Source organism: Crinia signifera, chromosome 5, assembly GCF_055691185.1.
Source record: "Crinia signifera chromosome 5, ASM5569118v1, whole genome shotgun sequence".
In the NCBI taxonomy this organism is placed as follows: domain Eukaryota; kingdom Metazoa; phylum Chordata; class Amphibia; order Anura; family Myobatrachidae; genus Crinia; species Crinia signifera.
The window spans coordinates 111,491,056-111,514,444 of record NC_139221.1 but is presented as its reverse complement, the minus strand read 5'-3'; the positions used below and the strand labels follow the sequence as shown (position 1 = coordinate 111,514,444).

The following is a 23,389-nucleotide window of genomic DNA, read 5'->3' as shown; positions in this document are numbered from 1 at the left end:
GTGGTATGGGACTTCCACATTAATCGCGAAATTCTGCTGCCATCTCTGTGCGCCAGACCAACCAACTCGAAAGAGGGAAAAATTGAATAAATTTACTTAGTGAGAGCACTGAAAAAATATGTGCAGAGGTCTCGAGACCTACGTAAAACAAAGAGTTTGTTCGTGCTTACTGAAGGTAAGAAAGAAGGACAAAGAGCCTCCAGAGATACTATTGTGAGGTAGATTAAAAGTTGTAGTTGGAAAGCTTATGAACTGAAAGGACAAGAACCCCCAAAGGGGTTGAAATTCGACAAGAGCCATGGCGGCATCGTGGGCAGAGAAAGGATCAACCTCAGTTGAAGAGCTATGCAAAGCAGCTGGTTGGGCGTCCGCGCATACTTTTTTCCAAGCATTACAGTGCGGATGTGACGTTTGGTAGAAAGGTGCTTAGCACAGCAGTTTGAGAAAGCAATATGCGAAGAGGATCGTAATTTTTTTTCTTTTTGATGAAAGGCAGGCAGTCTTCTTTGATTTTATGGTTGGTATAATTACTTTCCCTATACGTTGACACTGCTGGGGTGTGGTATAGGGATCCCGACTGGCCGGACCCAGATAGCATGGTGAGCGCAACTAAGCCCCTTGCGGGCACGGTGTCTCGCTACATGAGCCACCTATTCTCCCTCTATGGGGGTCGTGGACCCCCACGATGGAAAATAGCAAGTGCCCGTCGGGAACCCGGCTGGCGGTGTTTGGACAGTAGGGATCCCGACGTCGGGTGAATGCCTGTAGGGATCCCGACTGTCGGGATCCTCGTCCGGCACCAAGGGTAGTACCCAGTGATTGGCTGAAATGGGGAGGTAGAGGAAATATCAGATTCTTACCTAATGTTTTCTTCTACTCCACCATGGCAGCCTATATTCCCTACCCTAATGTATTTTTACGATGCTATAATGGTGTATTTTCTTATATTGAAGCTGAGAGAAATGAAGACACTAAGGAAGGGAGGCGGTGCCATTATATGGAGGATGGTGTCTTCTTTTTTTTCCCTTTCCAAAGTACTGCCCAGTGGGGAGGAACCCGGTGATTGGCTGCCATGGTGGAATAGAGGAAAACATATGGTACTTATATGTTAGTTGGGCGCACACTAGAGTTACTACACTCATACCCCCACTATCCATGTCGGCATGGAGTTCATTTTATATAGTGTAGCGAGCCACCGTGCCTGAAGTGTGGCGAGCGTAGCGAGCCCTGCGGAAAACTAAACAAGTGGGCGCCCAACTAACATATAAGTACCAAACATATTATCAGTTAAGAATCTGCTATTTCTGTCCCAATATTCGGTGGTTACATGAATAAATATACTGAAGGGTTCTGCTATTGCTAAACAGAACATAAAGCAAAACCAATATATCTGCTTTTACATGCCTGGATAAAAGGCATATGCATTTCAAATATATAATTTGAAACCACGAAAGTATAGATTTTAATCTGAGGACATGGGTATGGTATAACCCTCCGACAGTCGGGACCCCGACAGTTGTTTCTCTGACTTCGGAATCCTGACTGTCAGAAGCCCGATGGGGACGAGCGAGTTCAAGCCCCTGGGTGGCTTGTTGCTCTCGCAAACTATTCTATTCTCCCTCTATAGGGATCGTGGACCCCACAAGGAAAAATAGCCCGTGTAACTTCAGATTCCCACTGTGGTGCTGCTGACGGTCAGAATTCTGATGGCGGAGAAACCACCATCGTAATCCTGACTGTTGGTGAGTCATCTGGCACCCGGGTAGCCTCTGTCGCGACATAGGTGTTCATTTCATTCATTTGTTAGATCATTGTCTTTTGTAGTAGAAAATTCTCTTGTTTGGTTAGTATTAGAAAGGCATCATAATGGTTAAATGTTAATGTTTCTTATATTTACCACTTCTTCTATTGCGGTGGGTGAAAAATAGAACTGACTTACAGTGAAGGCAAAATTGTGCACAAGTGGCCACCTGAAGTAATAATCGATGTGACTGTTCCTTGGCTCAGTTAGCACTCCATCCAACCAGGAATCAAAGTATGTCTGGGCATTTGTCAAAAATCCTGGGTGGCTGTAAGCAGGATAAATGGAACTTCCTCTGACTCGTCTCTCTGCCTCAACGCAGGCTTCCTCAGAGAGTATGTGTGCTGCTAGCTGCAGTAGCCTGCTTCAAATAGCCAAGGTATTACCGTTACGTGAACCCGGCCTGTTTGCTTTTGTGTTGCACGCCTCGTTATCAATGGTGTATGCAGGTCATGCCTCTCTATATGGGGCTGCTTCACCATTGATCGTCTGGGCTGCCTTTTCCAGTCACATGATTATGACCGTGTCATCGCATCATTATTCCCTCCGTGATGGCGTGTATTGTATTCAACAGGGATATGCGGTTCATGCCTCTTTGATAATGGCATGGGGTATGTGATCTACTTTGTCAGTAGAGATCTGCATTCCAAGCCTCTCTTCGATTTATCTCTTTCTAACTTCACAAGCCATAATTAGTTAACTGTAAAACTTATCAAAAAGGAATATTTTATATAGAAAGACATATAATAGTAATAAAAAATATTAATTTAAATATATATACACACATTTTATAAAACATACATTTTTATCTATAATTTGAATGGCTCTATAGTTCAACAGTGCCATCTTGTGTGCATTGTCAAATGGTGCAATCATTTTACTAGAACTTAATGTAGAAAATGGTTTTTGATATTTCTTTCTATAGGTATGCAGCATATCGATTAAAAAAAAAAAATCTTTTTAAGCAAATAAACATGCAGGATTCAATCTAAAATTGGCAAACTTTTGTGCATTACTCTTTAGGTATACACCTCTCCTGGACAAAATGGGACAACTAACCCTATCGCATAATGTGTTAGAGGCATCAGCTGTTTGGCACTCAGTCCTAATCCGTGCTCCAAAGGGTCCATTGGTAGATTAGGCTCAGACTGGGGTGCACATTCAGCGAGGCCTGCTTAACCCTTTGAGCTCACAAGCAAGAAGAGAGTAGATTAGTGGGCTCAGCAGAGAGATGGGGAAGGGAGAAACTGATTTTTGCGATAAAATCTATGTAGCTTATCTCAAGATTGCAGCATTTTTCCATTTTTTCTATAAAATTCTGCTATCTTGTCTTAAGGCCCCCATACACTAGTAAGATTTATCTGACCTGTAAATTGCATCTGATTTCCCCTGAACTTCCCCAGCAGCTTCCCAGGAGGCCTACATACAATTTGACTCTTGATGTGCCATTTTTTTACATCCAATATGCGTCAGATAAATCACGTGATTCATCTGACGCAAATTGGATGTGCCATGAGATCAGTGGCGGAACTTGAGAGGTGGGCCCAGGTGCAAAAGTACAATTTGGGCCCCACAACAGTGGGTGACAGAGGTACAAGCTGCTGGTCTAGGCAGTAGTGGGCCCCTTAGTCCTCAGGGGCCCCGGTTCAATGCACCTGCTGCACCAATGGTAGTTCCGCCTCTGCATGAGATTTATCTGATGGGATGGCTCTAGGGAGTGGCCTGAACAGTGCTATACCTTGCAGATATTACTGTTCTGAGACCGAAATAGACCGAAACGTTGCTTTCAGACCCCTGTGTCTGTGTCGTTTGTGTGATAAAGACCTTGGAGTGCCTCCACCGTTTGGTAGAGTGTGAGAATGTGGAAATAGGGCATACTTTGGAGAAATCTTATTTTCAAATGTGGCAGACCCTTAGCCAGCCACAGACCCTATCTCCATGGCCATAGAGAGCAATGATGGTCCCAGCTGATAAGGGGAACTATGACCCAAATCATGGGGAGGGGTTATGCCACCCAGAAAATATAAATCATAGTTTTATGTGGTCAGAGATGGCATGCACCACGGATGGGACATTCTTCCCCCTGAACACCTGGAAAGGCCCCTACCAGTTGCCTTAAGCAAGCCTGGACCTTTACCACTGCAGTGGCGTCCCTACTGTACCTCGGATGTGTGTGAGACTGTGATGTTTGCCCATATTTGGCTTATGCAGCACAAAAGGTTTGTGGTTTTGTGGGGCAAGTAGGGGTCCCCAGAGACTGCTTTGACTGCACTGTTACAGGAGCCGGCACTTTGGTGTCACCCAGGTTTGTCCCACTACCCTGTAGTGACACCACTGCATTACTGTAATGGAGCCCATACACGGTCCGTTGTGTACGGCTCAGTTCTGTACTATGCGATGCGCGCTCCCGCGCATTACATAGTACGGTACAAAAAGTATGTGCTGCACATACTTTTTGTACTAGGTACACATCGGATCGCAGTGCATGCACACTGCATGCACAAGGGATGCGATCCGATCCGATGTGTACTATTTAAGTCCCAAACGGATCCGTTAAACGGATCGTGTATGGGCTTCTTAACTCCTACTGCAAACTGTGACAGAGATGTTAATTAGTGCAGTGTGTGACGTATAAATCAATGTCAGGAGTGACATCAATTGGGGACTTGTCAGGAGTGACACTGGGGTATCGGACACGCAGCGGGGAGCTGACGACCTGGGCGCATTGGGGTATCAGACACGCAGCGGGGAGCTGACGACCTGGGATATTGCATCCAAAGAGATGCAATATCAGTAAACAAGCAGGAATAGAAGTTTGTCACTAGTATCCAATTATCCTGAACATAAACCAGTGGCCAAGAGGGAGAGTCAGGAAGATAGGACCAGCCCAGACAGTTCCATCGGGGACCGTTTGCATAACAGTATCCATAATCTTCAGGAAATAAGTATTTGGACACTTCCCATTATCACCAGCAGTACATAATCACTGCTTGCTACACTAGTAGTAGAGAGAACAATAGTCATTTAGTCAGGCATACACAGGGGAGAGGGGGGTCAGGGCTCTGCTGCCCGTCCTGTCATCCAGAAGCAGGGGAGCGGGGGAGTCCGTGCTCTGCTGACCGAGCTGACAATCAGCAGCAGAGGAGATCGAGGGTCTGGGCTCTGCTGCCCGTGCTGTCGTATAGCACCAGAGGAGAAGAGGGGGGGTCCGGGGGCTCTGCTGCGCGTTATGACATCTAGCAGCACTGCAGGGAAGAGTCTCCCAGTCCCTGCTGCCGCCCTCTGCCCTCTTCTCTCTCCCGGCCGTTACACCTGCCCCTTCCTGTGACGACATAAGTTCCGGCTGCTGCTACTGGGGGTTGGAGGAGGTTCACAGCGCCAGGAGGAGGTACCCAGATATATCGGATCTGAAACATCGTGGGTGCTATAAAGCACCCATGATGGGTCAGATTCCGATATATCTTATGTTCAGCTGGTCCGACCACCTGATCTGATCCGATGCGCACGGGACCGCGCATCAGATCAGATGTCAAACACATGCGATTTTGGGCCGATTTCACCCGATTTATCGGCCCAAAGTGACGATATCGGGTGAAATCGGCCGAAAATCGCATAGTGTATGGGGGCCTTAAGGCATATATGTATTGAAGATAGATTTTCATCAAATTAAAGGTAAATCGTATTAAGCAACCTTGAGACTTTGCCATGCTAAACATTATGAAGATCTTCTGTTCTGTCCCTGTTCTATGATTATGTGATTTTTAGATGTATACCTATAAACAAGAGGTTGTTAGTAAAGTGATGGCTGTTGCGGTTCTGACACTGATAATGTGTGGTTGCATGGGAGCAATATGTTGTTGTCTGCTTGTGTGCGGTGTGGAGTATTGAGACTACAGTACTGGGGAGAGGTTCTGATGCCTCCTTGGTGATCTTTGCATAGGATTACGGCAGCATTCTACATTTGAAGATGGCTAATGAAGCTGAAAAAAACTGCTTTTTATCATTTAATACAATACAGACTTACTTGGATGGGAGGAAAAAAGGTGGTTTAAGCAGCGCTTAACAACAATTTATTACACAATTAAAATATTATATCAATAAAAACATATCTACTTGATAAATGGGGCAAATGAAAAGGGCAAGTGTTGGTAGGACCAAGTGATGAGGGGGACCAAAATAATAACCTGCACCGATCCGTGGAGGTGAGTCCTGATGGATTACAGTCCAATATGAATGATTGTCCAGGGTGTTGCTGGATGGATCGGTCCTGAAGGATGTTGATATGACAGGACCAATCTTAAACCTCAACTGGTGATGCGATGAATTGTCCCGATAATGGTCTGTAGCTTCCAAGCCGGGTGTAAAAGGTATACTAAAGATGATTGAGCAGGAGATGGTCCAAAGTGGCACTCAGAGGTCCAAACCAAAGGGGGCACCAAAGCGTTTCCCTGGGACTAAATGCCAGCTTTATCAAACACCTTGATAAAGCTGGCATTTAGTCCCAGCGAAACGCGTTGGTACCCCCTTTGGGTTGAATCTCCCTTTGCTTGTAACTTGGATGGGAGTCTGCAGTGTTAGTTTGTCCAGTGCAGATAGCACTATCTCCTGCTTTAGCATTTATAAAATTGGTAGAACTCTTACATCATGCACAAACTGGCACTTCAGTCTAATGTTACCTTTAGTCAGTAGGTCCCTTGGAGTTTTATTGTTCAACGTGAAGTATATTACAGTCCATAACTGATACATAAGGAAGTGTCCTATTAAAGCAAGAACAATAATTTAAAGATTAAATAATTATTATTCCTTATTATTACATCCATCTTTAAATGAAAAATATAATGGAGCAATAACTTCAGGAGTTGATTTAGCAACCTTTATTTTAATTTGTTTTAATTGTAAATCTCTTTGACCTCGCTCGGTCTATGATATGAGGGTGTGTAGTTTCCAGATGCAGTAAAAGTGTCATGTTTATAAACACAGGGAATTATCATTTTTTCCCCTCCAAATATTTGTCAGGATAGTCTATGCAAAGTTGCGTGTACTCAAGCCACTTGGTAAAGTAGCTGAACCTGTACAAAGTAGTTTTGTTTTCTACATGCTGGATGAAGTTGGCCACGCCAACTTCTGGTGATTTTAAAATGAATCCCATGTATCTTGCAAGGACAGCCACCATGTGCTTGACCGCACTGCACTCATGTCAGAATTACTGTGTTGGTGTACCTGCAACTGGGGCCGACTGGTCTCAGAGTTGAAATTGTAGATCCAGGATTCATCACCACTATCTACAGTTATGTATAAGAAACGGCACACATGACACTATGGGTAATGCAGATAATAGTGTATTAAAAGAAAAATACAACATTTAGAGGCCTATTTACTGTTTATTGGTGTTTAGACTTGATAAAGAATGTATCAAAAAGTTCTTATGACTTCTTATTCGATCAATAAGAAAGGAATACCACCAAGATGGTAACTTACCTCAGCTAATAGTATACTGCCCTTAGAATGTTGAACTATATAACAATGATTTATTTGCTCATGCTGCCTCAGATATTCATGTTGTGGTTTTTTTTTTTTTTTTATAATGGCTTTTTCATGGCCATGTTTGTTGAGTGGGCCATCTGTCCAGCAAACTGCAGCATGAAAATGTTTACATATGTTATGTTCTTATAATAACAAAATAGTCCAGTTCTGCATGGAACAGTTATACATGTGTAAAGATTTCAAATGAGGTAAATGTAAGGGCAGTATGAGTCATACCCTTCAATTATTTCTTTCTTTGTCTTTACTCAGCACTATCCCGGGCACCCAGAAGATCTGGATACGGACATGGGGCTGCTCACATAACAACTCTGATGGGGAGTATATGGCTGGCCAGTTAGCTGCATATGGCTATGATATAACCGGTAAGAATTGACTTTGGTATATTGAGTTTTCAGTAACTAATGTTATTTTAAAGAGTTTGGTCTTGTTGTGAAGATGGCAAGATTTCATTGGCTAGAGTGGAAAATATGTGTATATGAAAGCAATGCGAATAACCTCCTGGTGGACAGGATGCCGGCGTCCTGACTGCCCTCACAACTCGGAGCACCATCTGTCTTTTCGGTATGTGGTCCCTGAGTGGACAATGTCTAGTCGACAGCCATTCAGTATACCACTAATGGTCGACAATGACTAGGTGGACACCTGAAAATGGTCGAAATACCATAGGTCGGCATTGAAAGAAGGTCGCCACAACCATACGATCGACATGTACATGGACGACTCAGTCGACATGAGTTTTTCAAGGTTTTTTTTTTGTGTAGACTGACTTGGTTCATACTTCACTATCCAGGTGGGCATAGAGTGAGGATATAATAGTATGGCGAGTGCAGCGAGGCACAGGACCTGAAGCTTGGCGAGAGCAACGAGGGGTCTCTACACTTATTCGGTGTCCATGTTGACACCAAAAAACCTTGAAAACTCATTGTCTCATTGTGAAAATGTAGTGTGAAGCCTATATCTGTCAAGATTGCATTGTCATTCATAATGTGATGTAGTGTGCTGGAGCTCATGCAGAAAGATTTGTATGACGTTTTCTGGTCGGTTGTGGAAGTGGTGATAAGCAACATGTGACATTAAGCATACTGAAACCACTAATAAAGTAAGGCTGCTATCCTGATATGCATGAAGACCTCTATATAATACAGAATACTTGTTTTTACTGTGTGCTGGCCAAAATCATTCTTTGGTTGTGCATGCTGGTAATTACCAGTCACTTATTCTAGTAAAATACTTTTACTATTTTTTGTCAACCTCTGAATAGAACTCATTTATGTTGCCTTTACTGCACAAATCAGTTGAAATCTCACCGTCTTGTTCATATTGTACTTAATAATATGATCTATAAGGAAAGCGGGCACATTTTATTTCTATATAATATATATAACCACTTGGGTAAAAAGGATGTCACCCTTCTGCCCCAGTAACAGACTGTGTAAAAGGAAACCACTCAATACGGAGTCCCAGGTCCAAGACCCTGCTCTCAGCTGGGAATTTGCCAGCTTTTTAGACCAAGCAATTTCGTGTGCCACTTTTCTAAAAGCTGTACTATTGTAAGCCCTTCCACTTGACAGTTCGAAAAGCTGAGATTGTCGGTTGCTTACTGTACCACTGTTGGTTATTTGCCTTTTCACCTTCTGGTCAGGGTGAACAAGTCTGGCCATTCTCCAGACCTCTTTCAATAACAATGTGTTTTCCCCCACAGAACTGACACGCATTAAAGTATATGTTTTGCTCCCTATTCTCTGTGAAGATGGTTGTGGCTGAAAATCCAATAAATTTATCAGTTTATGAAATTCTTAAACCAACCTATCTGACACCAGTAATAGTTCCATCGTCAGAATTTCTTAGCTCGCATCAGTAGAGCCGTACATTGCTGCCATATCATAGACTGACTGATTAGGTATCTGCATTAATGACCATGTGTGTTTATTTTATTTATAATAAACATTTTCGTGAACCCTTTTTCTATTTCTCACTCAAATTAATTGACATGGGGCCTCATTCAGGCCTATTAGCAAGGTTTGGAGTTGGGGGAGTTATGTGCATGGTAAATACTGGCTGCTTTATTCTTACATTGCAATTAAGATTTCACTTTGAACCTTACCCAAATCTAATGGGGCCTACATATACATACACACACACACACACACACACACACACACACAGCGAGTTGCTGAGCGTTCTGAGCGATGCTAGATCGCTCCGAATGCTCATCAAGATCGCTCAGCACACATCGACACACAGGCGATCAATATCCAGCATGTTGGACAACTCTAGTTAATCGCCCAGCGATACCAAAGTGTGGGGCCGCACAACACTATGCCCCTACACATGGAGCAATGTAGGGACGTTTTCGAAGCAATCTAGTGAAATCGTTTACAAAATTACCCTAAATCACTACGTGTGTAGGTCACACAACTCTTTTTGCACATGTTACATCTGCCCCTCCTGTGGTGCAGCATGGTTTTGTACATGTGCAAAAATTGCAGCCTTTCTAAAAGGGCTCAATCAGATCTGTGGTCTTAAGGTAGACTGACTTGGTTCATACTTCACTATCCAGGTGGGCATAGAGTGAGGATATAATAGTATGGCGAGTGCATACTATGCAACTTCTCACCTTGGCGAAGTCGCATACAATCCCCCTCCAGCCACCCTGGAGCTTCAGGTGAAATCAGGCCCAAATCGCATAGTGTATGGGGGCCTTTAGGTAACAGGTGCACCAATAACCTGAAGGATGTAGTTGCATAATATATTTACCTTCTGATATGTTAATATTTATTTTTACCATGGTTAACGTGTTTTTATTTGGGTTAAAGAAAATCCTCTCTTCACTTTATTTTAGTTCAATTTAGTTTGACTTTGCAATAATAACTTTTTACCATGTGATGGCAGCAGAGGATAAAGTAATCAGTCATTCTGTTGTGTTCATCATTTTGGTATATTTACTGCAGTAATACAAGTTTCACATTTAAAGCTCTTGTGCACTTTTCATTTTTCAATGTTAAAATGCGTATATATCCATGCTGTATTTTATATGCAGTAAATGAAAAAATAGATCTCTTTGCATTTAGAAAACAGCAAAGCTCTATAATGGTAACAGACAACCATGGGTATTGAAACACTAGTATAAATGATTTCCAGTGTTGGAAACCATTAGCGGCTAAAAAACCACATGTAATAAGAAATTGCATTGGTGAATAAAAACATGCACACAGTGCTAGGATTTGGGAGCTGTTTGCCAGGAGCTTGCTACTATGTAAATGTTACCAATGTTTCTGCCACCACATTACTCAGTTAAATACAGATAATTGTTTGGGTGGAGCCATACAAGGCCCCTTTCTAAGTGCACATGATATCATGTCAGGCAGGACATATCATGTGCACTGAGGCTGGGAGGATAAACTTGGTGCCAGGCACATCCTCCAGACGCCCCACAAGATTGTCTCAGCGGCTGCTTAAAACCCCGATTTTATAGTATTACCTTGTAAAGGCCCCCAAACGCTAGTGAGATTTGGTCCGTTTTGAGCAACGGATCGGACCATATCTCATGTATTGACATCCCACCTGACCCGATGCGCGGTCCTGTGCGCTTCTGATCCGAGCCAGACGGGTGCGCAGAGAGGCGGATGGGGTGGGAGATGGGTGGCGGCCCAAATGGCAGGTCGCTGGTTGGCTGTGAGATCTCAGCCAATCAGTGGTTTCCCTTTCATTTGTAATGGGGGAGCAGCTCGTCTCTTGGCTCTCCCTGCCGGGCTCTCCACAAGTAATTTGTCACCTGCAAAACTTGGCACATCAAGTGCCTAAACGTATTGGAAAATAATAAAAACAATTAGCAGGCCAGCCTGCCAATAGATCTGGTTAGCACCTTTGTGTGACCAGTCATTTGAGAGTTAAGGGTACACTGCTGTTTCTATAGCGGCTAGCTGGATGAGCTGTGTATTACTGCAACCTCAAATGGAGAATGGCCATACCTAATTTTGGGCATGTTTACAGGCTTTTTGGACCCCTGGGACCGTTGTGCCTGCAGATGCCCCTGGCTGTAAATATAAGAACCTAATGTAAATCATTTTTAGCTCTGTACCACAGCTACACTCAGTACCTGCTCCCATTCCTCTTTACAGGTTTTTATTTTTTGTACTTTTCTGTGGAATTGCCTTCCTTTTACACAAGACTTATGGGGGCCTATACACGTAGCGATTTATGGGAATTTTCTAACGAATCTCACTAGATTCCTTAAACAATGCCCATACATAGCGCTGAGTGTGGTGGGGCATAGTGATTGAACACTGGCCCTGACATCGCTCAGCACTGACACATCGCTGTGTGCTGAGAGATCTAGCATCGTTAGCCTCTTTAGTAGCTCTAGCTTTCTAGAAACCCACTTAACAACTTATCAATTTAACCTAGTCACTACCACCTGTACATATTTGAAATTAAAGAACTGCATCTTTATGTTCTTTCTATAATCAAACAACTAGTGACTTGCAAACCAGCATTATAGCATTACTGGATCATCTAGCTGAGCAGTCCTCAAACTAAGGGTCCTTACCCCCAAAGTGGGTCACAACCATTTCAGCATGGTGTTGCGACTCCATGTTGATGACCATGAGGCTGATGAGTTCTCTGACCTCTCATTCTGTGATCCAAGGAGTCATCAGACAGGCTTCCTGCGGGATGCAGTCAAAATATCGACAAGCTTTGGCAGACAGTCAAAATGCTGACATTGAAAATGTATACGTCAAAAAAAGTTTTTTTTTCTTTGAAACAGACTTGTTCATACTTTGATCCAAGTGGGCATAGAGTTAGATTATTATAATGTCCCGAGCACAGCAGTACACTAATACGGTGTCTATGTTGACCTATGTTGATGGACACCCCAAAAAGGTTTGTTTTTTTTCTTTTGTCAAGTCAACCTTTTAAATGTCCTATTTGGGCCATGTCAACATTTTTATCAGGTTGGCATTTTGAACCTGTCAGTATTTTGACTGTTTGGCAATGCTTGACCAATGTTTGACCATTGGTATTTTGAAAGTTGGGAAATCATACCGAACACCACTTCCTGCTCTTTTCTGCCTCCTCTTGTCATTCACTGCCATCCCCAAAGCCTTCATAGCAGGTAGAACCTTTAACATTCACATGAATATATTAAAAAACAAACCCATGCAGGGCAGAGATTCTGATAGAGCTCATCCCTGCAGTTTTGTATGCCTCGGCAATGCTGCCATGCCATGCCCACCACACACGTATATAGCGACCATTCTGCAGTAACTTGCTGGGGTCCTGTAGTCATTTTTATTGTCTGACTGGTCCCAGAGCAAAATAGTTTGAGAACCTCTGATGTAGCCCACCAAGCACTTCCCCATTGTCATCTGGTTTCAACTATATTTAATGTGGCATGTAAGAGACTCCTTTCCAATAAGTTGTCTTACCTTCTTGTTAATATTCAGTTTTATTTTGTTAATGTGTTAAGCTGTGGACACACGGTGCGAGTTGCACTATCGATTTTGACTAAAGTTGCACTGTGCTATGTAGCACCTGATCCTGGTTCAGTCCCAATGTACGGCCCTGCGGCATCTGAATCGAATGTAGAAATAGACTGTGCAGAACAGTCTATTTCTACTATCTCTGAACAAGAGCCACGCTGCTCAATGCAGCCTTGCCCCTGCCCGCCATGCCGCACCCCTCCCTGCCAGCATCGGCCCGTGTGTCCACAGCGTAAGTTACAGAATCACTTCACGTATTCCAACAAATAGCCGTTTCAAAAGAACATAAAAGTTGATGAAAACGACATTGCCACAATGCAGTGTTGTCTGTAGGTGGAGCTGTTCCTCCATGTATGTGTGTGTTTGTAACGCAGAAGCATGACTTTGTATTACATTTCAGCAAGGTACAGAATGTAATTATGTTTCATTACTTCTTTATCTGAATTTTTTGACTTGCTCTATTTAAAGAAGAGTACATTTTGTCAGGTTATGGGTGCTGCATTTTAACAAATGAACCAATGTACTTTTATCAGTCCGTGTAAACTACCTAGGCATATGTCTATTAATGTGTATATTCTCTACTAAAGGGACCTCAGTCTGCTCTGTCCAGTCTGTGGCACGCGACCTGGCTCTCACTGTGCATCATGCATTCAGGAGATGGGACAGGCATTATAAAATTATTATGGAAGATGTCTAGATATCATATATAAATCTCTCAGTAGGACTCTTGCCTGTATAATTCATATAGAAGTCTGGAGCAGCATTCTAACCCATGAAGGTAGCCTAGTTGCATGAGTTTCGCTTTTCCCAATAAGTTAAAGAAAAACAAAAAACCCCACATGCTTACCATTAGTTTTCTGCAGTTAATAAAAAGAGTCAAATTAAGCCATTTGCCATCCTTTTTTTGTGCTTTCGCCTCTATTCATGTACCCCCACTCCCCCTTGTGGCACACTGTAGAATTACTGCTATAATACAGAGACTAGGCTTTTCTTTTGAAATCTGCATCTAATAGGAGTGCACATGATGAAAATAGCCAGCAAAATGCACATTAAGTTTAATAACATTGAAATCTCCGATTAACACAACTAATTGACATTGGCCCGTTGTGTTCTACCACTAACTTTAGCCTAATTTGTGAGTGTTGTATAGCATTTATTCACACTGTACAGTGTTACAAAAGCGTTTCATCTATACCAGCTGGTTTCATTCTGTACTTTCTTATTGACCTCAGGCAGCGTGTTTAGTCTGACTGGTGTATGGTCATTAAGTACATAGTGTATGTGGGCAGTTTTCAAAACAGCAGTGCTAGATGTATAAACAGCACTTACAAGAACCTACGGAACAATTTGTATTTTTACCATCAAATCTAATGACCCTTATTTATTATTTGTTAAAGCTATAGCAGAGGATGGTTTATGTAAAACCTTGTAACCCATACATTTTAATGAGTACATTACTTTTACCACCTGCTGAATATGAGCCAGAGTGGCTGCTGACCTGAAATGAATGCACTTGTTTAGTATTAATGCTGCGTGCCTGGATCCAGACAGCAATCTTTCATTTTGACGTCTGTGTAGTCAAAGTAAATTAATGTCTGAAATCTAAACACTTTAAGTTCAGTCCTGGAATACTGTGTTCAGTGCAGCCCGTCCAAATCTAAGTACAAAATATTTTGTGTAATGGGGCTGAGCATGTGACAAAGTTCTAGCCCCATTTTTCAGGTGGCTGTTACCTTTTTGTTTCAAGGTTGAGCAGTTTCAGTCATGGTTGCGGTTGCAGGTTACTTGCCTTTCTGTCCCTTACAAGTGAGCTGTAAATAAGCAGACTACAAAGTGTAGAAAACAAATTGTGCTCAGGTCTGTCTCCACAAATCATTAGCATTTGGTGGTGTTATTGTAAAATGAATGCATCTACCTTGTTGTGCTATTTCCACAAGGTTCCGGATTAAAGGGTTTGATTTGTATCCAGATAGACAGTAAATAGGTAAAAAAAAGGTCGACATGAGGTTTTTCATATTTTTGGAGCGTCGATGCCTAATCATGCGGACCTCCAAAATGTGTAACGCGTACCCTCGCTTTGCTCATCATGATTCAGAGTTCCCTTGGATGGCAATGCATGAAAAAGTAAAAAAATAAAACTTGCAGTCGTGTGATACTTAGGCCCACATTCTGGTTGCTTCAGCAAATTTGCAATGAGGACAAATGTTAACGCACTGCGTATATGCGCATGTGCAGGGCTTCTGTACGGGCGCCTTCAGTGACTTGTATGTTGTTCGCAGGGAGGGGAATGGGATGGAGGCAGGCAGGGGGCGTTAGCACCTACGTTTCCTGGGCCTACCCATGCAAACGGTGGGTATGCCCAGGAAACCACTGGTAATCCCCATGCAAATGCAGGCAGGCACCTGTCTTCCAGGTGGGAGGCAGCTGATGTCATAGGACATCAGCTGCCCTCCCCATCCATTTGCAAAGCGATGGGAGTGTATGGAGCGTAGTGAATGGAACCCCCGCGGGCAGCATTAGAAGGCTTGCTTAGTGAGTCAATCAGAATCTCCCACTTAGTTCATTATAATTGTTAGACACATGTTAGAAATAATCTTATACATTAGCGACAAAATACATATAAACATTTCTTAGATTCAAAATAATACGAAAATAAATATGGCAAAAAATAGAAAAATCTTATTTACCAGAATATGAGCCTGAAATCCTAACTATTTACTATACTAAATTCTTAGAATTTATGAAATATACAAAACAAATTGGCAAGGGGTGGTTACTCTTTCTGTCTGGACTTTTAATTACTCCTCGTAGTCCACTGCAAAATATAACAATAGCGATCCATGCCGAATTAGGCCCTCTGTCCCTGTGTCACTCTAATACCCCTCACCCCGGGCCAAAATTCTATGGAGCAGGGTTGTTCCCGGGTACCTGTCCGGTGTGAAAGGGCTAGGGGGTACTTACCCGCGTTGCCGGTCCTTGGTGTGCTGTCAGGCTGGGGATCCACACAGTCGGCAGGCGCAAATGACATGACCGCGGTGGATGAAGATGATGCAGCTCTCCGGCGCGGGAGAGCTGCGTCATCTGCACCCGGCATCTGACCTGTCATCTTCCCCCGCCGCCTGTGTGGATCCCCAGCACGCATCGAGGACCAGACCGGGGTGAGTAATCGCCTTCTGCCCACCTCCTTCCCGCCCCCTTCACACACCAGAAAATGCAGGGACTAGCCCAGGAATGCCTCTGCGTCATCCAGGGACAATATTCCCAGGACTGTCCCTGCATTTTCTGATGTGAAAGGGGTATAACACTCCAGGTTAATTTAACCATCTGTGCTCAACAATGGATATTCTTAAAACCCGGAATATCAGGGTGCCTTAAGTACCGAGTTTGAAGAAGCCACTTTTCTCCAGAAAAAAAAACATCTGGGACATGCTACCCTAAGAACTCCGCTTTGAATAAAGAATGGTCCCAAAACATCCTCCAAGAACTTCTCCCAACTATTCATGATCAGTTTGGTGAAAAACAATGCCTTTCCAGCATGATGGAGCACCTTGCCATAAGGCAATTAGCTTGGGGGGGGGGGGGGGGGGACCATCATACATTTTGGGTCCATGCTTTCGCCCATGGCTGTTAGGAAAGGGGAAAATATGCAGTGAGCAGGTGGGGGTGTAGTTTTAGGAGTACTGAAAAAGATGTAAAGAGCACCCTATGGGTAGGGTGTCCCTTAAAATCAAGGTCCGAAAAATTCCTTTTGCTACTCTGAACTCGAAAATTTGAAGTTAATCGGACAACTCTAACCCTTACCCCATGCAGCACAAAGTATTTTTACGTTTTAGGTGACTACTTAAAATCCCTTTACTCACTTTTTAAGTGAGTGCACTTTTTTTGTTGCAAAAGTGGGAATTGGGATCGGTGGCAAGGCCTCATATTACTTTATCCTGGACATTGTGTGTATAATATACGGGTACATATATAATATACACACAATGCCCAATGATGAAGTAGTATATAAATTTTTTACACATTATTAAAATTTTAACAGCAAGTAATCAAAAACAAATCAAATGAAATAATTGTAAAGTTACTCGCTTTAGGTTTAATTATTTTTTCAGATAGAAACAATTATTTCAGGGAATAAGATTAAGGGAAGTGTAACTACACACACATAAATAAAGGAAATGATGGTATAATGGTCATCACCTCATTTCTCTGCTGCGGTAAATATCACAACTAGAAGATTCCTTTTGTTAATTGATCGCACACTATATTTACTAACCATTTCTACAGGGATAATGCTTTCTATAAAGCATTGTCCCTGTGAAATACTACTTGACACATTGGTAGTGTCTGTCATGTTTTGCCAAGACTTCTGCACAGTGACTGACACTGCGCCATGTGCATCTCCTCAGTGCTGGACATAGACTGCAGGAGAGAAATTATAATAGCCTTCACCTCTGACAATGCCTCCATAGGCATAAAGCAACTACCACCATCCAGAGCCAGATGTCCGTAACCTTTGGGACCAAGCTCCAAAAAGTTTCCCTTTTTGGAGCTTAGTGCTTAAGGTTCAGACTCAGTACCCATTCACAATAATGTGGACATCAACAGGCTCAGTTTGCTTTGCTGTCCCACATGGGACCAATTCTGATGTTTGTGGTGTGGAGTTTTTACTTTCTTTCCATGGTTTTTGTGTTTCCTCTTGGTTCTTTCCATAGTCCAGCAAGGACTGGGTGGGGTGGTAATACTAATGCAGTGTATTAATGAGTGTTGTTGCTAGTTCACACATTGATTATTGCAATAGCTTCCTTACTGGTCTTCCTAAGAAAAGATTCTCACCACTACAATCCATTTTGCATGTAGTTGCGAGGCTGATCTTCCTGACTAGACGTTTAACATCTGCTGATCTGCTATGTCAGTCCATTGGTCTAACAATTCTCAGCAAAGTAGCTTTGCTCAGAGCACTTGTTGACCGGTGTGTAGGGCCCTTAAGTCAGTGAACATCTCTTGTATCCTATGTGGCCAAATCAATTGTTTTGGCCAGCTATTTTTCCTATATAAATGGAACTGTAAAGCCGCCCACACTATTGTCAGAAGCATTCATGGACACCTTCTTTGGCTACTTGGGTGCATATTATTGCATTTCGGGCTGCAGAAAATGTTGATTAATTGAATTCCTTGGTAAAAAAAAAATCAAGAAAAACTTAATATTTTGGAGGCTGATTGAACATCCCTCATATTGGTTGTTAGCAGAGTAAAGTCAAATCTTCAATTGCTAGAGGTTCAGTCTGGCAGCTAAATGGACAGAGAATATGTATGGTTAGTTTTCTTTTCATCTTGTGTCCTGTTTCAGACTTGCATAAGTGTAAACTGTTGCTAAAAATTACACAAATATTATGTGGGGGGGGGGGAAATGAATCTACATTATAGAGAGCTTACAGTGATCGATCAATCCCATGATTCTGACCAGAATCTCTAGCACTATATTAATTTTACATTTTGTTTTACATGTATCCGTATCTACTTTCTCCATATTGGACATGTGTACAGTATGTTGTTTTTATCCTGAAGTGCTTGACGTAAATTGAGATTCAGATTAGGGAATGCATTTTCTTGCTGCTTGCTTGACAAACATGACCTACATAAACTTACCCTGTGGGTTTTTTCCACTGTTTAACTGTTTGTTTTTCGCATGATGAACATAATGGCTGCCTGTTGAGAAAGTAGTAGTCCTAATTGTGCTTTAGGATCCATTAGCTACATTCTTGTCTGTGTGAGGTCTCCTTCACACCTTTCTTCAGTTATTGGATTTTGTTCTTAACACCCAAAACATACAAATAAGTGTTTTTATATGAATTTGTCATGCAGTTTTCTTGAAGGACACCAGTCTATTTGAATTTTGTTATTATAAAGCAGTAAGGCACATGGACCATTTTAGCAGGCACCTTTTTTAATTTTCTTGTTAACCTATTGGCATAAAGGATTTAAACTTTTTACTTTCCATGCTTCCAAAGTGAACATAACCAGAAAGGTGTCAATGAGTGTTCACAGGTATGCAACTGTTATAGTTCTAATCTCAGCACAAAACCCGAAGGGTGTTCAACAATTATTTTGAGTTGACCACCGTGAAGAAAGCTAGGTTTGGTGGACCAGGCTTTTGGGTTTTAGCACAAAACCCACAAGTAAATTTAAAAAACATGATACATTATGCCGCAATGTCCCCCATTCCACGTTATAACACAATTCTCTCAAGACACATTGTGCCTGATTCAGGTCCCGAGAGTATTGTGGAGCATATTGCAAACTACTGATTTTTGATACTTTGATGCATGCGGGTTAGACTTGCACTGTACATGTGCACTGCCACTGCTGCTTCGTTGAATGCATTTTGGCTGCAGACTATCAATGATTGACAGTCTTCATCTGTTTGAGGAAGAGGCAGCAACAACCAAAGTTTCTCAAAACATAGGCAAGTAACCTCCAAGATTGGGAAGTGCTGCAGTGAGAATCTCTATCGCAAGATGAAGATTTCCTGTCCTGTACTGCAGCCGCAGTACGCGATACCATGGGTTAATGTGATCCAGTGCTGTCTCCTGATATTCACTTCATGCTGCATTAACATGCTAGTGCTTACCTTCTGATTCCATGTAAGCAGCCTCTGCATCTCGGGTCCTTTATGCCTTAAAGCGCCATCAGTCGACTTTATAAAACACTGTGATCTCAAAGTTCTATAGCTGATTAAAACCAGGTGGAAGGCAGACCTAAATGGTGTTCAATTAGGTGCTCTCCTTTTTCTTCCCCCCAAAAAACAGGCTGCTTTTAAAACAATGCTTTTTATCAGACTTAACTTCTTGCCCTTTTTTTGGGTGGGGGAATATTTAGTCTTCGGGCAATGACACATGGGATAAGTTCTCGATCCCATGTGTTACTGAACTCATGTGCTCTGGATAAGAGCTTTCACAGCATAAAGGGGTGTACACACTCTTGATTGTGACAGGTTTTCGATTCGATTTTACTCATAGAAGCAAAATCAAATGGGTTTAAAATGCTTTTGATCTGAATCCGATTTGATGCGTGCTCCCGTTTTCTCTATATCGAAAAGAAAAATAGACTGTGCAGGCAAGGACTTATCAATTTTGAATCAGTAAATTGATTGTGTACACTGTGCCTTGAATGTAAGTCGAATTCGATATCTAATGCAAAAATGCAGATTTAACCCCTCCAGTGGCAATCCCGAGAATTGTCCGGGCTGTGCCTCAGTGGCCAGTCTGGCAAGCCCGGAAAATTCTCGGGATTGACGCTGTTTGGAGCCGGGCAGCGCTGCTGAGTTCACTCACTGATCTCAGGCAGCTTTGCGCTGCCCGGCTCCCTCCCCTCTGCGGCGCTGCCTCCTCCCCATCCCCTCCGGGTTTCTTATTGACAAGCCGGCTGCCGGGGACAGGGACGTGGCGTGGGGGGAGCAGGTCCGGGCAGCCGCTGATTGACAGTTCAGCGGCGCTGCCCGGGGACAGGGAGGTAGTGGTGTTTTTTTTTTTTTTTAAGGGAGCGCTCCCCATAAAAAAACTCCCCCAGTGGGGAGCGTTCCCCCAAAAAAACCCACCACTGAAGGGGTTAATGCCAAATTGAATGGAAAATCGAATCATACATAGAATCTAAAGCAAATTGAAGCCTGTGTACACACCTTATGTCTTCCAATAATTCTCTGTCTATTTGCACTTTGTGGAAAGATTTTTCTCCAACAAAACTTTTAAGAGTAAGTGGCTCATACTTTTATTCTAGTAAAGGTCCTCTGTGTTTTTTTTTTTTTTTTCACCTTATTCTAAAAGTAGGTTGGGAGATCTGGGCAGGCAAAAATCAGTGTTTATTTTTTTCTTGGTGAAAAATTCAGGAAATAGTGTATACCAGTGGTCAGGGAACTCTGTCCTCATTACCCCACACAGTGCATGTTTTGCTGGTAACGCAGCAGGTGCACAGGTGTACTAATTACTCACACATTTTATAAGGTCCGCAGGTGGAGTTAATTATTTCACTTGTGATTCTGTAAGGAGACCTGCAAAACATGCACTGCGTAAGTTAATGAGGACCGAGTTCCCTGACCACTGGTGTATACTAATGATTAATTAAGGAGGGACACAATGCTCTGTTTCTGTTTTTACCCTCCAAATGTATGATTGCCATCACCTATGTTTAAACACCTTTCTCAACAATTAACCTGTTTAATACAGGTAGTGGCAATCATACATTAAGGGAGAAGTCCAGAAACAGAGCATTCTGTCCCTCCTGGAATGGGTCATGTTGGGAGGTATAACGTTTTTAAGGAAAATGGGTAAAGTTAAAAATAATTTTAAAGCAAGGTAATTTATTTGAAAAAGCTAGGTATATTACAAGTAGTAATAGGTAATAATAGATTTGATGGCTTTATTATGTAAATCCAGTTGAATTTGTATTCCTAGTCAGCAATGTTAGTTGAAGATAGTTTGACAATGCATCAGTGGTTTTTACAGTATCATCAAGAGATATATATCCTATAGGATATAAATCCTTCCAGTTGGAGTTAAAAGTCGACTTTGCATAAAACATCTGTTAGAGGTATCCTTAGTACATAAGGCTTCTTTTGATAGACGAATGATGAAGAAGGTAGGTCACTTGCTAGTCTTCAACTTCATTCTTGTCTATCACATAAGCAAGCCACCATTTTTTGTTTTACAAAATGAGTATGTAGCCAGTTATTTGTGTCAGCTGGAGTTTGTGTAGAGATTTTTTTTACAGACGCTGTATATGTTGTAGCCTAAGAAAAGGTTTTCACACATACTGTATTTTTGATGTACACTGTTCTCCAAAGCCGACCATTGGGGCTCGATGGTATTGAGGTCACGGAAGATGAGTAATAAATTTACTAAAATGGGACTTCTATTGAAAAGGGATGTTGCCCATAGCAACCAATCAGATACTATCTATTATCTTCTAGAAGGAAAATAAGTAGACTCTGATTGTGTGCTGTAAGAAACATCCCATCTTGAATAGAACTCCCATCTTAAATTTACTCCTTAGTCCTCATGCTCAGAAAACCAAGATTGGACAATATATGCTGTATGAATCAGTTCATTATTATCTTGGCATCAGGCGTCACCTGCCAGAAACCGCATAGGATGGAAATGTTGGATAAAATTGCTATATAGTCATTGGGCGGTATTCAATGAGCTGAATCGTTGGTCACAGCGATTCAGTTTTTTCATTCGCCAGCCAATCGCCGTTTTTTTGCTGCCAATCGCCATGCATGGGGATTCGTGGGGAGTCGCCGAGTCACCCTATTCAACGTGGCTGAGAATCGCCGGCCCTAACGGCGATTCTCAGCCAACCCTGCGTTTCCCTAAACAGCTTCATTAATGTCGTCAGTGTTTAAAAAATTGCAGTGAAATGCAAGAAAAATGCAAATTACCCTGAATAAACGCTTCCAATACAGCAGACGGCAAAATCTGGGTAATCTGCACAAAGGCCAAACGAAGGAGTGAGGTGGGGAGGAGAATCATGGGTAAGTGAGGTGCACCATGGGTAAGAACAGTGCTTTGTGGGAGAAAAAAAAAATACCTCAAAAAATTAAATATATATTTGTATAGCACTTCTACGACCATCACATCACACAAGGGCAGCAAATAATAATACATTACACTTGCACAGTTAAATAGAACACTTAAAACCAATTATTTGACATGTTCCTATAAAAGTTCACCAGAAAAAGATGACGAGGGACACTCGGTGAGGAACGGCGATATGTAACAAGAAAAAGGAATCGCCACCTTCTCATTGAATACACTTTTGGCGATTCCCCTCGACTACCGTCGATTCCCCATGCAAAATCCTATAGACTAAAAACGGCGATTTGTAGAGAATAACATTTGGCGATTGGTGCTTCATTCACCGGTCCTCATCGGCGATTATAGGTCATTGAATAGGGTGATTCGCATTAGGAGCTCCAAAAATCACCGTCAGACACGAAAAAAACACAGAATCGCCATAAAACTTGGCGATTCTGGCTCATTGAATACCGCCCATTGACACTGACTGAACTGTGCATGGGGCAGCCAGAATACCATGATATTGCTACAGAAAACAACATACCCACCAGGCTCCACTTTTGGCACCAGACAGTCCTGATTGTACATTTAGCTCAGTGTTCTCCATATGTAAACTTGTCCTTCGGTTAGGAACAGGGTGCATTATGATTCATCTGACCAGATGAGTCTTCCATTGCTCGCCAGTCCACGGTTTGTGTGTTCTGCCACTCTCTCTCCGCTTTTTGGTATTTGCTCGTTTTTACCAGTGGTTTGACAACTGCAGCTTGCACATGATCATACTTGTGGAGTTCCCTCCTCACTGTTTTTTTAGACATGGGCTGGGAAACATGGGAATTCCAGTTCCTCGTGATACCTCAAATAAACTTGCTACTGTGGTCACAAACCCACCCACAAGCATTCACCAACAATTTTCCCCCTCTGAGTCTGAGCTCAGACACAATTCACGAACGCCTGCACAGAACAATGTCGAAAGAGCAACTGAGACAGTCAAC

At 42.5% G+C, this 23,389-nt stretch overlaps 1 protein-coding gene across 2 annotated transcripts in view; it reads left to right on the top strand.

Annotated features, from left to right (window-relative positions):
• CDKAL1 (CDKAL1 threonylcarbamoyladenosine tRNA methylthiotransferase) overlaps positions 1-23,389 on the top strand; it is a 794,854-nt gene that overhangs the window by 27,457 nt on the left and 744,008 nt on the right. For both annotated transcript variants that reach the window (XM_083187848.1, XM_083187847.1), the window contains exon 3: positions 7,595-7,707. In XM_083187848.1, coding sequence (XP_083043974.1) covers positions 7,595-7,707 — 113 coding nt within the window. The remainder of the gene's footprint in view (positions 1-7,594; positions 7,708-23,389) is intronic.